Source organism: Myxocyprinus asiaticus, chromosome 42, assembly GCF_019703515.2.
Source record: "Myxocyprinus asiaticus isolate MX2 ecotype Aquarium Trade chromosome 42, UBuf_Myxa_2, whole genome shotgun sequence".
NCBI lineage: Eukaryota > Metazoa > Chordata > Actinopteri > Cypriniformes > Catostomidae > Myxocyprinus > Myxocyprinus asiaticus.
Window position 1 is genome coordinate 25281095 of NC_059385.1, and position 19130 is coordinate 25300224.

At 36.2% G+C, this 19130-nt stretch overlaps 1 protein-coding gene across 1 annotated transcript in view; it reads left to right on the top strand.

Annotated features, from left to right (window-relative positions):
- The window catches only part of LOC127432734 (integrin alpha-1-like), an 81029-nt gene that overhangs the window by 47098 nt on the left and 14801 nt on the right, over positions 1–19130 (top strand). Inside the window, exons 5-21 of the mRNA XM_051684114.1 lie at positions 309–400; positions 898–1012; positions 3126–3247; positions 4978–5126; positions 5399–5549; positions 5692–5866; positions 7496–7569; positions 8215–8359; positions 9928–10070; positions 10989–11132; positions 12433–12693; positions 13271–13401; positions 14072–14235; positions 14672–14808; positions 17171–17281; positions 18402–18478; positions 18789–18915. Of these exons, the coding sequence (XP_051540074.1) occupies positions 309–400; positions 898–1012; positions 3126–3247; positions 4978–5126; positions 5399–5549; positions 5692–5866; positions 7496–7569; positions 8215–8359; positions 9928–10070; positions 10989–11132; positions 12433–12693; positions 13271–13401; positions 14072–14235; positions 14672–14808; positions 17171–17281; positions 18402–18478; positions 18789–18915 (2318 nt within the window). The remainder of the gene's footprint in view (positions 1–308; positions 401–897; positions 1013–3125; positions 3248–4977; positions 5127–5398; positions 5550–5691; positions 5867–7495; positions 7570–8214; positions 8360–9927; positions 10071–10988; positions 11133–12432; positions 12694–13270; positions 13402–14071; positions 14236–14671; positions 14809–17170; positions 17282–18401; positions 18479–18788; positions 18916–19130) is intronic.

Sequence of the window (19130 nt, forward strand, 5' to 3'; positions counted from 1 at the left end):
AGTTATGCTGTATAATCCTTCAGCAGATAACTCAATGTTGCATGTCGTCTGTCATTACTCTGGAGATCTACCTTATTATGACATGCATTTGACAAGAATTCTGAATCCAGAACCGATAGTACTAGAAATTCTCCTCTCAATCTTTCTAATTTTTCAATTTTCTTGGAACTCTGGGTCCTCAGGAGTCACAAAACTGCTTAGGCCTACAGAGGAAATTAGTTACACCCCACATATAGGACCGGAGCAGTTCATTTTTATTTTCATAATATTTTCAATGTGATTTCTTATTTGTATATTTTTCCTTGCAGAAAGCACAACAATTCCAAACATACATGAAGTCAAGGAAAACATGACTATGGGAACGACGCTTGTGGTTAACCCAGATGGCAACGGATTTCTGGTAGGGAACATTTGCAGATGTATTTTCTCAGTAATCTGCATGTTATACACAGTTATAATAGCCACTGTACTCACTGAATATGGCAGACTTTTTACATTTTTAAATAAAAAATGCAGAGATTCATGGAAACACTACATTTTTCCAGATTTTGTTTGTAATTAGACCCGTAATAACATGCTGGTCTTTGGTGGGGAATTTTTGAATGGCTTATATTTATGACTGTGCAAAATTGTCTGTGATATGTGATATATCACATACATATATATTTTATAGAAATATATATATATATATATATATATATATATATATATATATATATATATATATATATATATATATTCAGAATTTCAGTGTATTCAGTAGGATTTTATTTGATACCTAGAAGATTCTTGTTTGATCCTATTCATTGGTCTCAAATTATGAGAGAAAGGGCTACAGTATGTAGCACAGAATTTACATATTGTTTCCCCATTGTTTCTTTCTCTCTCCCTGAACAGGCCTGTGGTCCTCAGTATGGATACATGTGTGGAAAGCAGCAGTACATCACAGGGATCTGCTCCAATGTCAGTTCCTCCTTCAAAGTCCTTAACTCCATCGCTCCAACAGTACGAGGTATGATACACACATGGTGTGAGTGTACATTAGCACATTCCAGCCATGTAAACCACAGCCTGTCGTCCTCCCTGCTCTGCATGACCATGTTAGGACAGTGTTTTGGAGAGTTGACGTCTCTCAACACACCACAGAACCAGTGACTCATCATAAACACAGACACACATATATTGTATGATGTATCATAACCCGGAAAGACTGTTCCAACAATCATTAGGTACTTAGCAGTCAGATAGATAGTATAGAACATGATTTGCACAAGGTATTATGTCCAGCTGGTCATTATTGCAAATTATAAAACGGATAGTTCTAACTCTATGTTAATGCGCCAAGTTGTTATGTTGCTTGACAACCGAAAAACCCTACAGTTAGGCTGATGAGCTATTTTATTTTTAACTGTTTAGTCTGATTATTTTTATTATTATATTGACACTGATGTTGCTGCTTTTTTATGATATATGGCAACAAGCCACTTATTACCTGTTACAAAGATTTGCCACAGGTAAGTGAGTTTTAGGCACTCCACTTCACATTGTACCTAAGCACTGACTCAAGGGGCTTATTGCTTTTATTCACTGCAAGGGGGATCAGGCCTCTGACATGGAGCTGAGTGGTCTTGTATCACCATAAAGGGGTTTATTTTGCGATAGTTGTTGGCTGACTGTCTAGGCATTGCCCCCCTAGATTTTACTTGTACCAACCACCCACACCTTGATCTGTTTCTCACCCACACCTATCATATCTCATGGATTAAACCACTGGAGTTGTATGGATTCCTTTTGTGATGCCTTTATATGCTTTTTGGAGATTCAAAGTTCTGGCCACCATTCACCTGCATTGTATGGACCTACATTCATGTAGCATTCATGGACAGAGCAGTGAGTGCAGCAAAAAAATAAAATAAAATAACCAGGGGAAACAGAACATATCCAGCAGAAATATTACAATTTTGTAAAACAAAATTATCATTCTGACAGTGCAGCATAGTACAATCCTTCATTGCTAATAGATTAAGTGGACACTTAAAAAAATAACTTCAAATACTGTGTATCGGTTTGTAATTCAAGAACATGTGCAATAACACATTGAAGATTCCAAACGGGCAATCAGTTGTAGTCTTAGAGCATAGAAAAAAAGATGAAGAGAAAAATTAAAAGCAAAGCTGCCATACAAGAGGTTGAGCTGGGGATGGAGGAGAGTGTGAAGTGCAGCTTGCATCCATGCAGTGGGAAGGCAGCTAAGGCACTGAATATAAATGGAGGACTTACATAAGACAGCTCTGATAAGCGTCTAAATTGTATTGGTAGACATTATAATCAGCTGAGCGTCAGCTTATTGCAAGCATGACTTACGTGACCTGCCTGAACTAACGCTACACTTCATCAGTTTAAATACAGTATAACTTTACACTGATAAAGTTAGTAAGGGATTATGCCTCACTGAAATCATGTTAACACATATATAAAGTTTATGCCTTGTGGCTTTACTTCTAAAACAGTGAGTATTTTAACATTTATGGACTGGCCCCATTCACTTCTATTGTAAGTGCCTTCTTCTTCTTTTTCTTCTTTTTTCCATTTTTTATAAACAAGGAACAAGGCAAAATAATTTTTTGTGGTTATAAACATTATGCCACAAATGCTGTCGACTCAGCTTAACTTGCACTGACCATGGAAAATTCCTTGAAAACATTATTTTGTTTTTGATGAAAAGTTAAATAATTTTCCAATGTAAAACATGATTGTTAAAATTGCATAAACTGCATTTAGTGACAGCTTTCCCATGTTACAGCAAGGCCAATGTCAGAACAGCATTTTACTTTCAATTTCATGGTCAGTGCATTTCATAACATATACTGTATGTAAAGTTTATGAAATGTGTAAAGCTTCAAATTGGATTTTTACTGAGCTGTGTAATATACAGTATGTTTCCTATGTATGTAAACCTACTAGTGGCAATTGGCAGTCAGCTTTCTCAGGAATTTCCATGTACGTAATGTGATATTTGTTTCTTTTTTTCACTAGGATAATTGTAATGAAGGTGCTCATTATGTTTCCTTATTTTATTTATTTGTTTTATTTAAAAACATTTGTGTGTGTGTGTTATGTTTCAGAGTGTAAGCAGGATATGGACATTGTAATAGTGTTGGACGGCTCCAACAGCATCTACCCCTGGGAACCTATCACTGACTTCCTGGTCAAATTTCTCAAGAACATTGAACTTGGACCAGCCCGGGTTAGATTTTCTTGATTGTATTACTGTATAGAATTTAGACTGTGCAGCTAATACAATAATCATAAATCTTGTTGAGGAGAGGTGTGCTATTAATTTGAGACATCATTTTCCCCTGTCAGACGATAAAATGAAGAAAAAAATGACATTCGGTATTTTCATTGAAGAAGAGGGACCAGAATATCATAGAGACTTGGGGTGGGCTCTTGTTACTAGCCAGTAAGCAACCCCCCAGAAGACGCTAGCAACAACCTAGCAACCATATAGCAACGCAATAAAAACACTCAACTCATCTTTGAAATGACATGAGTTTAAAGTAAATTCAACTAAATCCATCTACATCGTATTTCCAAGTTTTAACGTGTGCTGATTTAACATTCAAGACATCTAAAGTAGGAGATTCAGTTGTTGGATCTAAAGTGGTTACAGTTATTTTTTACTTGAAAACCGAGAGCAATTTGCATTGTCAAAATCATCTGCTGCTGTTCATGCATACTGTAAGTAGAACTGTCATCAGCTTATACAAACATTATTATAAGAAGAATGGCATCGACAAAGAGTTTCCATGGAGAAGCTATTGGGTGGTTTTATATTGAGGAAATAACAGCTTTCTTGGGCAGTGTACTGAAAAATATGGCCCCAGAAGACCGCATATTCCATGGTTAAATAAATGTTCACTGAGCTTTTTTAAGAGGATTACATCACTTTTGAGCACAGACAGAGACATTTAACAGAGTAAGAGATGAGTGTGTATGTTTTCTGGGGGCCACCCAAAGTGGCCATGTTTGGTAGCATCTCCTGAGCTTCATGTGTGAGTTTAATTCCAGATTTGTGAGCCATTCAGAATTGAATTTTGAATATTATTTAAATTCTGATTAAATTCCTGAGGCCACGACTACATTTTTTTTACGTTTACGCCTCTCATCCTAGAATGGTATTTTTCTCCAATCAAAAACAGATACTTTCGAAAACGCTACTACATACTTTGGAAAATGATGACGTTAGGAAACGGATTAGTGTGGAGATGGCCTGAGTTTGAATTTAATTTAAGCTTAGGTAGCAAACGTTTAGCCTATTGTTTTCTCCTTCTAAAGTGAAAATTTAATGACCAGATGGTACATGAACCAAATTGTATGCAGAATTGTAATTAAATTTAAGGAAGCAGAATGAAAATGGAATGAAATTCAAAGAAATTCAAATAACAACTATAGGTATAATTTTTAATCTTATATTTAATTTTTCAGTATGAATTACCCATAAACATGTTATAATACACACAGCATATGAGGTATTTCCTGAAACATTAGTTGATATTATGTAAAAAACAATGTTTGAAATGCCCCCTTGTATTTACTTTACACATAATTCATTATAATTAATAAATTAATTTTCACTTTACAGACAATGGAAAAATACTTCATTTCCCAGAACACTCTAAATTACCCAGCATGAAGCAGGCATGCAAAATGGAAGCCTTAAACAGCTAAGAAGTTGCCTGTTCTTGCCCATTTTGTTGTTGTGTTGGACCAATGAAATTATTTAGTTTGACTGTGTTGAATTTCTTTGAACTGCAATTCAGTAAATTCCTCTTCCTGTCATTCCAATTCAAATTACAATTCAACATTCTTAAGGGGGTGGGCAATTCATATTCCAACTTATGAATTAAAAGGGAGCCGATTTTTAAATTCTGATTTTGACCCACTCTGTTGTATTCCACCTTTTTGCTTCTGTAGGTGGGAATTGTGTCGTATGGAGATGATGTTGGTCATGTCTTCAACCTCAGCCAGTTCTTAAACACAAATGATCTTGTTTTGGAAGCTGCCAAGATCCACCAAAGAACCGGCCACAAAACTATGACAGCTCTCGGCATTGACAAAGCAAGGTGCTGCACTTACTGTACACTATATATCCAAAAGAATGTGGACACAAAAGATGAACATTTAATTTCAAAATGATTGGCAATAACAGGGAGTTGGCCCCTCCCTAACAGCTTGCACAAACTGTTTCCACATACATCTGGCCATACAGTGTATTTCAGAAAACTCTTATAATAAATAATCACTTTTAAAGCTTCTATTTAAACAAATAAATTGTAGAATTTGTAAAGAACCTTGACCTAAAGGGGTGCTCTGATTGGTTGTTTATCCTCTAAAGGAAAGAGGCCTTTACAGTGGAGCGAGGGGCAAGACCAGGTGTCAAAAAAGTCATGGTGATTGTCACAGATGGGGAGTCACATGACCACTACAATTTGAAAGGTGTCATTAATGAGTGTGAAGAAGATGGTATTGAGAGGTTTGCCATTGCTGTAAGTATATTCAACTATGTTTAATAGATATAAACAAATACTAAATACTGTCATTGGTAGATTTAAATCTTTTCACAAGGGTAATTGGAACCAACAAATTGAAATGACTATTACATGTTGCCTGTAATGTCTTTTATTCTAGGTCCTTGGCGACTATAATCGTCTAAATAAAAGCATCGAAGATGTGAAGAAGTTTATTGATGAAATTAAATTCATTGCTAGCGAGTTTAAAGATGATCATTTCTTCAATGTGTCGGATGAAAGAGCACTAGTGAACATCGTCGACGCCTTGGGAAGCAAGATCTTTGCCTTAGAGGGTAAAGTACCTGATAAATCACAAATGACACATTGCAAATTTTTTCTTTTTTTTTTTTTGTTATAGGGTGAATAGTCTATATTCTGTGCATTTAGTGGTGCTTGCTAAGGCTAAGGCCAGAAAACGTACTTTACGCAATTCTTGCTTTACTGTGGTTATAACAAATCTCCATACTCAAGGGGGCGATAGAGTTACCTTCAAAAATATGTGCCATTAAACTGGATTTGTTACTATTCAGGTAAGTTGATATAAATATACGGACTCTAACTTACTTGCTCAGCAGTATTCTCTTTAAACTGTTGCTCTGCCATTACAGTAGTTGGCTTGAAAGAGAAAATTCACAGTAGAAGTGGACAGTTCACACTAATGTTCACTACAGTGCCCCTTGTGGCAACATTGAGAATGCAACGCGTACTTGCTTTGTGTTATGTATTGTGGTCGCACACATTTTAAAATACAACAACGCACAAAATTGAGCTTGCGTAGCTAAAAGTGTATGCGTTCACATACTTGCGTAGAGTATGTTTCGGCCTTAATGCTCAATAGTTTGAACAAACCCATAACCATAAGTATTAAAATTCAGCAGGTAACCTGTTTGTGCTACAGACATGACTGATACATAAAATGTGCTTTTACTTTTCTAAGCTGTCAGACTTACAATTTTCGGCTGATGGACGATAAAATGGGCAAATAAAATCCTCAGACTTACATTAAATGAATATTCCGGTTATACAAGTTAAGCTCAATCGACAGCATTTTTGGCATAATGTTGATTACCACAAAAATTACATTCGACTCGTCCGTCCTTTTCTTTAAAAAAGCAAAAATCGAAGTTACATTGTGGCACTTACAATGGAAGTGAATGGGGACCATTTTTGGAGGGTTTTAAATGTGAAGCTTACAGTTTTTGTTAAAACTTGTGTATTATTTGAGCTGTAAAGTTGTTTAAATTGTAATTGTTACAGTCATTTTAAGGTTTTAGGGTTTGTTGACATAACATCGTCATGGCAACAAAGTTGTAAAATTGGCTATAACTTTGCACAGAAAAGGTTAGTAAGTGATTTTCTCACACTAAAATCATGTTTACAGGCATATTGTTTATGTCTTGTGGCTGTACTTTTGAAACAGTGAGTATTTTATCGTAAAAAAAAATTGCCTCCCATTCACTTCCATTGTAAGTGACTCACTTTCATCTCGATTTTTGCTTTTTTAAAGAAAAGCAGGGACGAGTCAAAGTAAATTTTTGTGATAATCAATATTATGCCACAAATATTGTCACATGAGTTTAACTTGTATTGAACCAGGAATATTCCTTTAAAGGAGAGACCCAAGACTTGGGGGTGGGCTCTTTTCTTTGAGCCAGTAAACAGCCACCTTATGACGACCCAAAACACCCTAGCAACCGCACTGCAGTGCGCTAAAACCCCTCAGAACTCCTTAACAACAACATAGCAATGACCTGGCAACCACTCACAACACCTTAGCTTTGTGCACAGGCCGCACAACTCACTCAAATCTATTTATATTTTCACTCTTTTTGCAAATTCCTGAATAATTTTTACATTTTTACATGTTTTAGTAAACAGAATATATCTGATGAAATCATAAAAATATCAAAATGTCTTTACAGCCACATCAGGGACTCACACCTCCTCCTTTGACATGGAAATGTCTCAGTCTGGCTTCAGCGCTCACACATCGAAAGTAAGTGTCTGTCTATTTACTTGATAAAGCTTATACTCTTGAATATTGTGAAATAGAGCATATCCTATCAGATTCTGGCCTCTCCTGTTCTTTGATTGACTTTTGCTAATTCATATATCATGCTGTTAGTATGTCATGCATAGGCCTGCCGTCAGAGGAAACAAGTAAACTGTTAAGTGGTTAGTTAAGACATTTTTTGAGCTACTTTCCGAATCATCCGATGACAAATTGGACACCTCATGGTCTTGTAAACTTCACGGATACATGTCATGAGAGGTCATGAGACCCCAAGCCAAAATCACGTGTGCTATTAGGAACATGACCTTTATGCAACAGCCTTACATTGACAACATATTTTCAAATACACTGTGGGGAATATCTAAACACATTGCATATGGTTAAGGTTAACTCTAAGCAACTGAGAGGTTTGAGCTGATAAAGAATCACTGCCATCGGATTCAATGAAATGACAAAATGCCTTCCAAAATTCGAAAGGACTTCCCAAACAGCATTCTATATATTTCAAATATATGCCTGCATGAACACGTAGAATCATCTGCATTGATAGAAATTGCATTTTTGCACCGTGTCACTGTGATAGCATCCTCAGATTTGTACAGGTTTTGATGGATGTCTTCCCGACAGGCGGGTGTGATGCTAGGAGCGGTTGGTGCTTTTGATTGGAATGGGACTGTTGTGATGCAAGCAGACAAAGAGTTTATCGTACCAAAAAAAAACACCTTCCATGATCCTGAGGTGCAGAGGTACGAAGGCATGGCGGGATACGTAGGTAAGGACTAAAATGAACAATTTAAGTCAACATGAAACTAAAATGGACCCTGTTGTTTTCTTAAAAAACATTCTCGGTCCTATTGTGCATAATTCAATAGTGCATGTTGTTCTAAATTAAAACAAAAAATAATTTGTAATGTATCAAAATACTTATCTTTCCTTTTTTTATTAGAGATAGTTCACCCAAAAATGAAAATTCTCTCATCATTTTCTCACCCTCATGCCAACCCAGATGTGTATGCCTTTCTTTCTTCTGCAGAACACAAATAAAGATTTTTCTAAGAATATCTTTAGCTCTGTAGGTCCATACAATGAAAGTGAATGGTGATCAGAACTTTTTAGCTCCAAAAATCACATAAAAGAAACATAAAAGTAATCCATAAAATTCCAGTGGTTAAATCCATGTCTTCAGAAGCGATATGATAGGTGTGGGTTTTGTGTATTGTTTTGTTTCTCACCCACACCTATCATATTGCTTCTGGAGATATGGATTTAACCACTGGAGTCTTATGGATTACTTTTATGTTTCTTTTACCTGATTTTTGGAGCTACAAAGGTCTGATCACTATACACTTGCATTGTATGGATCTACAGAGCTGAGATATTCTTCTAAAAATCTTTGTTTGTGTTCTGCTGAAGAAAGAAAATCATACACATCTGGCATGACATGAGAGTGAGTAAATGATGAGAGAATTTTCATTTTTAAGTGAAAAGTAGGAAGAGGACAGGAAATAACAAGGAGGGAGAAAGAACGCAATTGCAAAATGTTGTGAATGAAATTCGAACTTGCATTGCTGACAGGAGCACTACAGCTCAATGTGTAGGAGCATATAAATCTCCCCTTCACCCGGCGAAATACAGTCATTTCAATGGGAATCTGTGCTATCAGGAATTTCACCTGATGGACTTCCAGTGTCGAAGAAATTTCCCAATGCGAATTTAGCGTGGGGTTTATGTTTGGTGAACTTTGACAAATGAATTCACAGCATTAGACTAATAGGAAGTTGCTTGGTTGGGCAGAGACCTCTGTGTGGATACATCTTGGGTACCACATAATCAACCATAAAAATTTGTACACACCAGGAATTTTATATCCATTGTAATACTCAGCTCAGATAGAGAGAGAGCAGTTAATAACAAAAGAGTGAATCTCAGTAGTAGTCTAATCACATTTTCATGGTCTGCTGCCATCCTATAAACACTCACACGCCAAGTGCAAACACTCACACTACTTTCACATCCCCTTTTAAGGATGTCGCTTCAGAATGAAACAAAGAGAGCGCAACTTGAAATGACTTTGTCTGGTAAAAGTGTTCAGAGAATGAGCTGCATAGGACTGTTGTTTGAAATATTTCATGAATGCTGATTTGACTAAACAGAATTACAGTACAATCAGTCCTCTTAGTTTATCATGACATGACCTAAATATCTGTGTCCCTGGTTATAACTTTGTTCCCAGCTGTTTTTTATAATGTGTGCAGACTACTGTTTATGATATATGAGGTTAGTGGAGGTTTTGTTGGTCGTGTGTGTGGTAGTAAAGTGGCAGTGTGGTTTTGCATGCAGGTTATGATGTGCAGTCTGCATACACACCCAATGGGGTGCTGTACATCACCGGAGCACCACGTTTTAACCACAGCGGGCGTGTCACGGTGTACCGCTTCGACAGAGAAAATGTCACTATAACACAGACGCTGAAAGGAGAGCAGGTATCTGAATCTTCATCATCATCATCATCATTACAATCTGAATAATGTCTGGGTAAATCTCACAAAAACATGTTCAGGTCATATTTCACACCAGAATCATATTCAGAAAAGGCTGATAACTGATTTATCAGCCAATAGTTTTTAAAATCGGTTTATAGAATGTTAAAAAAACTTTTCTCACACCCTGTCTACACCGGTCACGTCCATTGACGCGGCGCAGCGACTTGAGGCTGTCTACACTGGATGCGTCGACACAAACTTTGACTAATTTGTGAAGTAGCACCAGCACCACCATAAAGGAAGCATATAAGTAACCCATAAGACTCTAGTGGTTAAAGCCATGTCTTCAGAAGTGACATGATAGGTGTTGGTGAGAAACAAATGAAAATGTATGTTCATTTTGTACTATAAATCTTTTATTTTTACATCTGAAAGTAACATGTGATGCCTGTTTAGTTTCACTTTCACATGTAAAAGTGAAAGGGGAGATTTGGAGTAAAAAAGGACTTACAAATTGTTATGTTTTTCACCCAGATCTATTATATTGCTTCTGAAGATCTCGATTTAAACACTGGAGTCTTTTATCTTATCTCTTATAAATTTGTATGTTTCCTTTATGTGATTTTTGGAGCAACAAAAGTCTGATCACAATTCACTTGCATTGTATGGACCTACAGTTGAGATATTTTTCTAAAAATCTTTGTTTGTGTTCTGCTGAAAAAAGAAAATCATATACATCTGGGATGGCATGAAGGTGAGTAAATGATGAAAGAATTTTCATTTTTGGGTGAACTGATATATCGGTCTACTTCTACATAGGAATGATGTCAGTGATTTCATATTCTTTGTTTCCATTGTCTGTTTCATATAATTCTCAAAGGTATGAAAGCTTGATTAAGTATGTCATGTTCCTCTTAGATCGGCTCCTATTTCGGCAGCGTTCTTCAGACGCATGACATCGACCGTGACAATTACACTGACATCCTTCTGGTAGGAGCTCCAATGTACATGGGTCCAGAGAGGGATGAACAAGGTCAAGTCTATGTCTACAAACTCAATGAGGTGTGTATGTGCCTTTAATCAGTACACATGTGTGTGTGATATGCCCCATTCCACATACTAAAAACTTGTGTAGGGGAGTACTATACCTGAATTCCACTCTGAGGGCATATGGGAGCAATAAATCTGTATCTGTGTGTGTGCATGTGTGTGTGCCTTTTTTTAGGTTACAAATTGGTAATTACAAGGGTATTATGCTATAAATGTGGTTTATGAGGACATTACTAGTGTCCCCATAATTCAAATCGTGTAAAAAACATATTAAACTATGTTTGTGTGTGTGTGTGTGTGTGTGTGTGTGTTTATGTAAAAATGCAGAACGTTTTTTGTGAGGGTTAGGTTTAAGTTTAGGGTTAGGGGATAGAATCTATAGTTAGTACAGTATAAAAATCATAATATCTATGGAGAGTCCTCATAAGGATATCCGCAACACACAGTATGTGTGTGTGTGTGTGTGTGTGTGTGTGTGTGTGTGTGTGTGTGTGTGTGTGTGTGCGTGTGTGTGTGCATGTGTTCTGTTTGAGATAAGTGCTCCCAGAGCAGAACGAGGGTTGGAATGAGAGGGAGAGGGCAGCAGCTTGGCATAATGGGAATGGAAATCTTATGAAACTGCAATATCTTCCTCAAATATACCAGCCTCTGTCAAACACCTGCTCTCAAGAGTTTCCAAATAGTGGCTTAAATGAAGCAATTGCTATTGTTTTGGAACTTTTGCTCATTGGTTAGTGGTTCTTTGTTATGCATTGTTATTTTATCGAGACTTGAAGTAAGACTTAATTCATAATTTCACAATCAACTTCGTTGTTCACGAAATTTCCTAAGTTACTCAAGAACACAATGGTGATTGTTCATAGATTGGCCCTTGCGGGATTTGAACTAGTCTAGCGTAGCCTATACTATAGCCTTGATACTTATTCTGGCTGTGAACCGCTCACTTAGACAGGAAGTGCTTGTCTGATCATCATGTAAAGAAATAATTAATGTGGATGTAACCTGAATTTCATTAAAAAAAATTCCATCAAATTGAATTGAGTAATCTTTAAATAAATTAAATTAATACAACTTAGATATATGCAAGTTTTAAACCAATCATTGTACCCGTCCAGTACCATTTTTGTGCACCCCAACTACTGGAAATTGCAAAAAAGCCAACCAATCAGACTGGACCTATTTTTCGGATAGTGCTTAGCAGTTTCATGTGCAATATGCATCAGATGTTCAGTGATATTTTGGCATGTGTGTCACACAAAGATCTTCCATATTCCAAGTATTTACAGTGTCTGTCTTCTTGTTACCCTCGTAGGATGGACTCTTTGAACATGAGATGACACTCAAGCCGGTGAATCAAATGTGCTGTTCGGATCACTCGCACAGCAGCTGTAAAACCGTGAATAAGAACGAGCCGTGTGGTGCACGATTCGGTACTGCAATTGCTGCTGTGCCTGACCTCAACCTGGACGGCTTTAATGACTTGGTGATCGGATCCCCCTTGGAGAACGACCATCGAGGGGTGGTGTATATTTACCACGGTTCTCAGCAATCAATAAAAAAGAAATATGTACAGGTAAAGTAAGAATTTTCAAAGAGTTGTGTCTAGTTCCTGACTCAGTGTTGATAACATAGTTGCCATGTTGACTTATTATAAGCAAGTTTTGGCTAATTTCTTCATAAAGTATTAATATGGACAGTCTTCAGTTGCATTTTTGTTTTTTTAACTAATATTCAGAATAAGGTCACGTATTTGGACTAGTGCTTATAGCACAATAAAATATGACTGACCACTAATTGCAGTTGTCAAATATGGTGTTCGAGCCACACTTAACAGACATGCTTAATTATGTCTTTATTACTCATATTCTGTTTCCCTTTTCCTCTCCGGTTTTCACACTTCCTAGTCCATACCCCAGCCTAATATATGAGGGTATATTTTTATTATAGAGTTATATATTTAGGATTATTTTGGTGAGGCTAGTGTGTGTTATATTGGGCTTGCTTTGTCAAACTAGGTTGCTTATTTGCCTTGCGAGATCTGGCAACTCTGATTCATAAGCACCTATAGGAATTGCTGAATCTACTGTGTGTACGTACATCACACACCGGGCATGTTATGTATGGTCTAAACTGTGTGTGTTTGTGTTTAGCGCATTGCTGCTGGTGGAGATGGAGTGAGCATGAAGTTCTTTGGCCAATCAATTCACGGCATTATGGATTTGAATAATGACGGCATCATTGATGTCACTATCGGAGGAATAGGAGGGGCCGCACTTTATTGGTGAGTAGGGCTGTTTTTTTGTTTTTTTTTTTGATTAAAGTATCTTTTTTGTTTGTGACTGTGACAGTGTATCCACAAAATAGAGTTTGGCTAACATTTTAAATTCCCACTCATGGCTGGTGCTAAAAAATCTGTTTGGAACTTGAACCCACTACCCTCTGGATGTCTAGCTTCCTCGTTCCAACCCATAGCAGCTGTCTCAAATTTGGACCCGAGCCTAAATATCCCATACTGTCCACCAAGGCTTGTCTGTTAGGGGTTATGTCCTCAGCTACAGCTTGTTACTTTTGGATCTTGGATCTGAATTTTTGTGAGATTGCCTCCAACCATGAAGTAAACTCTTGGCAGCATTTCTTAGATCCCCCTATAGAGAGCACAGTCACTCCCCGATTCCAGAAAGTCCACAAAATGACCCCATGGAATCTAGCGACCACTGCCATCTCGACATCCAAAACTGCACCACCCAGCCTTTTAGGAGTTCTTCATTTGCCTGTAATTGACCACATATTATATTTCTGGAGACGATCTGAAGTGTTTAGTTGGACTGAAATCGGTCTATGATCTATGAACCAGCTGTTGTTGTACTGGATGAATTGAAATACCTATTTATCCTCCAAATGCTGCTCGATTTGTGTAAACATCTTGTGAACATTTTATTTGTTTAATCCAGGTCTCGGGATGTAGCAGAACTGCTTGCAGAGATGACCTTTGACCCCAGCAAGATCAATCTGCAGCAGACATGTCAGGTCTATGGAAAGAACACAGTGTGTGTGAAAACCAAAGTGTGTTTTAAGTATCGGATCAAGTCTGAAAAAGAAACAAACACAGGAACTGGTGAGTCACCGCAACAATATGGGCTGTGGTATTTCAAAACTTGCAAAAACTTGCTCTTATTTGCGTGAAATGCAGTTTTAAGGAATAGTTCACCAAAAAATTTATATTTGCGCAAATAAAATCAAAGTAAAAGGCCCCTCTTAGACCCGACCATGTATATAACCCTACATTTTTAGGCAGGTTTACGCTTTTAACTGATTAAAGCAATTTCTTCCCCCCCAAAAAATCAGTTCCTAAAAAACACAGACAGCATGCGCAAATAAACACTGCTATCAGCATACGCAGTTCATTCTTAGTGAATTCACTCTTTTATGTTTTGCCTTGATTGACCACATTCAAACCTGTCATGTTCCTCTTTAGACAACTTTCATAAGAGCAAAGCATTTGAAATTATCTATAAGCATGAGTTTTTCATAAACTGTTTACCTCCATTCAGTCTTCAGGTACAATTTAACGCTGGACTCTTTGAGAGCGATTACCAGAGGACGTTTTAATGAGACAGATGACAGAAGGTTGCAGAAGAAGGAGTCTATCAATGATGTGCTTTGCAGAGAGCACACCTTCTACACGTCGGCAAGTAAATCAGTCTTTTCACACACAAGAACCGAGCAGTAGCGGGATACTACTTGGAAGTCTTGAAAGTGATTTGTGCATGTTTGTGTGCATGTATATACTGTATGGTGCAAATTTGGTATGTTTACACCAGTAGTTCTCAGCTGGTTTTGTTTCAGGAACCAGATTTTACATTGGACATCAAGTATTGACCCAAAACAGTGCCAAAATTGTTTATTGTACAAAAGTATACAAAAACGTCCTTAAAATCATATATTGAAATTATTAATATTTTAAAATAACACCATCAGCAAAAGACATGGCAAATCTTAACTATGCATGTTTATTTGCCTAGTTAGAATTTTATTATTTGCATTCTTCATTGTTTTTCCCCTTCTTTTTATGACCCAATCAGAAAAGACCTATGATTAATTTTTGGGTGCAATTCAGCAGTTGAGAATCAGGTTATTCAGATCCGGTTCTGAAGGGCCACCGTCCTGCAGAGTATATTTCCAACCCCAATCAAACACCCCGCAACAAGCCAATCAAGGCCCCCAGGACCACTTGAAAATTATAGGCAGTTGTGTAAAGCAGGGATGAAACTAAACTCTTGGAGTGTGGCCCTCCAGGACAAGATTTGAATAAGCCTGCTTAAGTTGTGTACCTCTGTTGCAAAAAAAAAAAAAAAAAAAAGTCATTATAATTATCTTTTTTTTGGGTCAACAAGACAGACTGAATTTTTGAGTTGGGCTCAACTAGACTGTAGAGCAGACAACCCTCTTATAAAAGCAGTCACTCTTCTCTGAAGCCATTTACTGTGTATCTTTTTTGCCTTTGATCTAGATTATGTTACTTTAACGTCTGTCAGTAGATAAAGAGCAAAAAACTTTAAGCGTTTGAAACTAAGAGGACTTGAGTTTAATAAAAGCCAGAGGTTCTCTGATCACAGGCCTGAGAAAGTGGCCTGACTGCTACAGTAAAATCACCCCCAGCCCCCATTGAGAGACTGCAGCATATCCCACTTCAGTGCATATTTGGCTTTAGAGCTCTAGAGGGAGAATGCTGTACATAAGCAAAAAATAAATAAATAAAACCACATACCATACACAAAGAACCATATAGTCCCATACTGTATGATCAATGTGAGAAAATTAGCTAGATCTCTAATCATTTAATGATGTCATTTTTTTTTCTTCAGTAGAGCAATAATACATAGCCTGACAACTACATTTTAATAACTTTTGTTTAAGCTGTGAAAAGGTTGTTATGACATGTCAACTTTTTTTTTTTTTTAAGGTAATAATGACTATGTTGGCATAGTCTAAGTCTAAGCCAACAGAGTCAAGTGTTTGTAATCTTTGTTTGTCAGTTAAATTGTTTTTTAAACAAAAAGTTCAGTATAGATTTCAATATTTTTAATGTAAAAAATTATTTTTACATTATTTAATTTTGAAACGTTCATTTATATGTACATATTACATTATTTAAATTACAGATTATATTATATAATTTATTTATTTAATTATTTTTTAACATTTCATTTTAAATGTTGTGATAACATTATTTAATTATTTCATTGACAGATTACAGTATTTAATGAATGTATTTAATTAGCTTTTTAAAAGTTTAATTTAAATGTAGAGATTACATTATTTCATTAGTTTACTGTAATTTACAGATTACATAATTTAATTTGTGTTTTATTAGTTTTTGAAACGTTTCATTTAAATGTACAGATTGCATTATTTTTAATGTAATGCACTGTTTTTACATTATTTAATTTTTATTACATTTTTTTATCTGAAATTATTTTTTCAGACCTTGTCAAAATATTGCACAAACGTTTGTAGTTTGGTCTGTTTTTGTAATAATTTTTTTTTCCCTGTGGTAAAAATGTTAGGCCAGTTTTCAAACTAACACATTTTAGTTTAAAAAGAGGTTGATTTTGCTGCATTTATGCCTCTCATCCACATTAGAACTAGAATGTTTTAAAAATATTACTCCATTAATGCATACTTTGGAAAACTATGACATTATGAAACTAAAAATGAAGTTTTCGAACACAGACAGATTAGTGTGGATATGGCCTTATTTTTTTTGAGGCTACAAAAAGAAAACCTTCCTTGTAGGTATTTTCACAACATTTACAAAACATTCTAGAATGTTTTTTAAATGTGCACAGCGATGGAACCTAAATGCAACCAAAACGCAATGTTGCAAAAATGTTGTGTGCTTGCTGGGTTATGGCTAATAGAGGATTGCTAGCAAGAGAATGCATTTCATACAATTTCTGAAAATCCTCAATCTGTTTATTTGTGTTGTTAGAAAAAACGTTATGCAAAAAAAAACAAAAAAAAAAAAACATCCTCCATTATCCCCACAGGATAAACTAGATTTCAGAGATCCCATTATGGTCACATTGGAATTTGGTTTAGTGGATGAAGACAAAGGTCCAGTTCTGGATGGGGAATTACCGACATCACTCAACAAGACCGTAAGATCCTGTTCTATCTTTTTCTGCTGCTGTGTCTTTATTGCAGAGGTGAAAGTTTACAGTGAATACAGCACAGCAATATTCACTGCTTCAGTAACCGCTAGATTGGCTGCTGTAGTAATGATACTCATGAAAAAGAAGGAGTAAATGTGAGTGGCAGCTGTAATTTATCCAAATGAATTCGCTCTAATTTTACAAGTGCTGGAAGACTTTCTCTTTGTTGAAGAAAACGCTCTCTTAAAGGAATGTTCTGAGTTCAATACAAGTTAAGCTCAATTGACAGCATTTGTGGCATAATACTGATATACAAACCTTTTCTGTGTAAAGTTATAGCCAATTTGACAACTTCCTTAGCATGACGATGTAATGTCAACAAACCCTAAAACGACTGTAAAAATGACAATTTAAACAACTTTACAGCTCAAATAATACACAAGTTTTAACAGAAGAATTAATGCAAGTGCTTTTATAAAATGATAAACTTTATATTTCTGTTTAAATCCTCCAAAATTTGGCCACATTCACTTTCATGATTGTCATAGCTTATGTGGGTTGTAATGGGCCAGTATATATTTCTCTCTGCACACACACACACACACACACACACACACACACACACACGTTGTTGTAGCTATCCTTATGAGGACTCTCCACAGACATAATGATTTTTATACTGTACGAACTATAGATTCTATGAATTATGGGGACACTAGAAATGTCCTCATAAACCACATTTATAGCATAATAATATTGTGAAAACCAAAGAGATAAGATAAGACCACAAGATAAGATTATATGGAGGAAAAGCATGATTTCCTAGAGACATCAGAGAGTTGTCTCAGCCTGGATTATCCCCTCAAGTTATGTTGTTCTGCAGTAAAAGTATAGGCAGGAAAACAGCACTTGGCACAAATACCTGTGGTAAACATTTGAGTTGCTGCAATCCTTGGTGGTGCAATTATACAACATTACTGGGAAAGAGTATAAAACAAGGATTTCTTTTGGAAGGTTTGGAGAACATAAAGTGAGTATTTTTTTAAGACAGTTTTTATGGCTATTCAAGCACATCATTGTACATCTTCCTTTTATTACAGTCTTTTCATATTTTCTTTCACTTCAGATTGCTTTAGTGGACTGTGGGAGCAACAAAAAGTGCATTGCTAATCTGCACCTCAAATCGACTGCCAGCATCTCAAGGTACATTTATACATTTACCAGTATAGTAATTTTTAGCAACTTTTATTGTGTGATCATTTTAATCATCCAAATATGTGTCTTTCTGCTCCTTTTTCTTGATAAATCCATACCGATTGGGCATTTTCTGTTCTCTACTGCCCCCCTGTGTCAACTTTTAAAATAATAAACATTTCCTTTTATATAGAACACAAGTTGTTCTTATTGTCACCATATTATGAAGGACCATCAAATCTAAAGCACATACCATATCAGCCGCAGTTTTGTCTGCAGAGCATTTAAACAGTATTCATCTCTGTATTTATTTCTGTAGTCTACTCATAAAAAGCAACCAGGAGAAATTTTATGTCAACATCAACATCCACAACAAGAGAGACAATGCTTACAACACCAAGGTTACACTGACTCACACAGAAAATATCAACTATGTCAAAGTCGAGGTAAGTTTTGTCCTCTTTATAATGTGGCATGTATGTAGAAGATTTTGGATCTGTTTTCTTAAAGGTGCACTCAGCACATATTTAATATGTCGTCTTGGACTTACACTGACACCTAGGGGTGTGGATGCAGCATCATTCAAATGCTACACTTTTTAGTTATCGATGCCATTGTGGAAATTTACTATTCACAGTCAGCCATGATTAATCCATGAGTG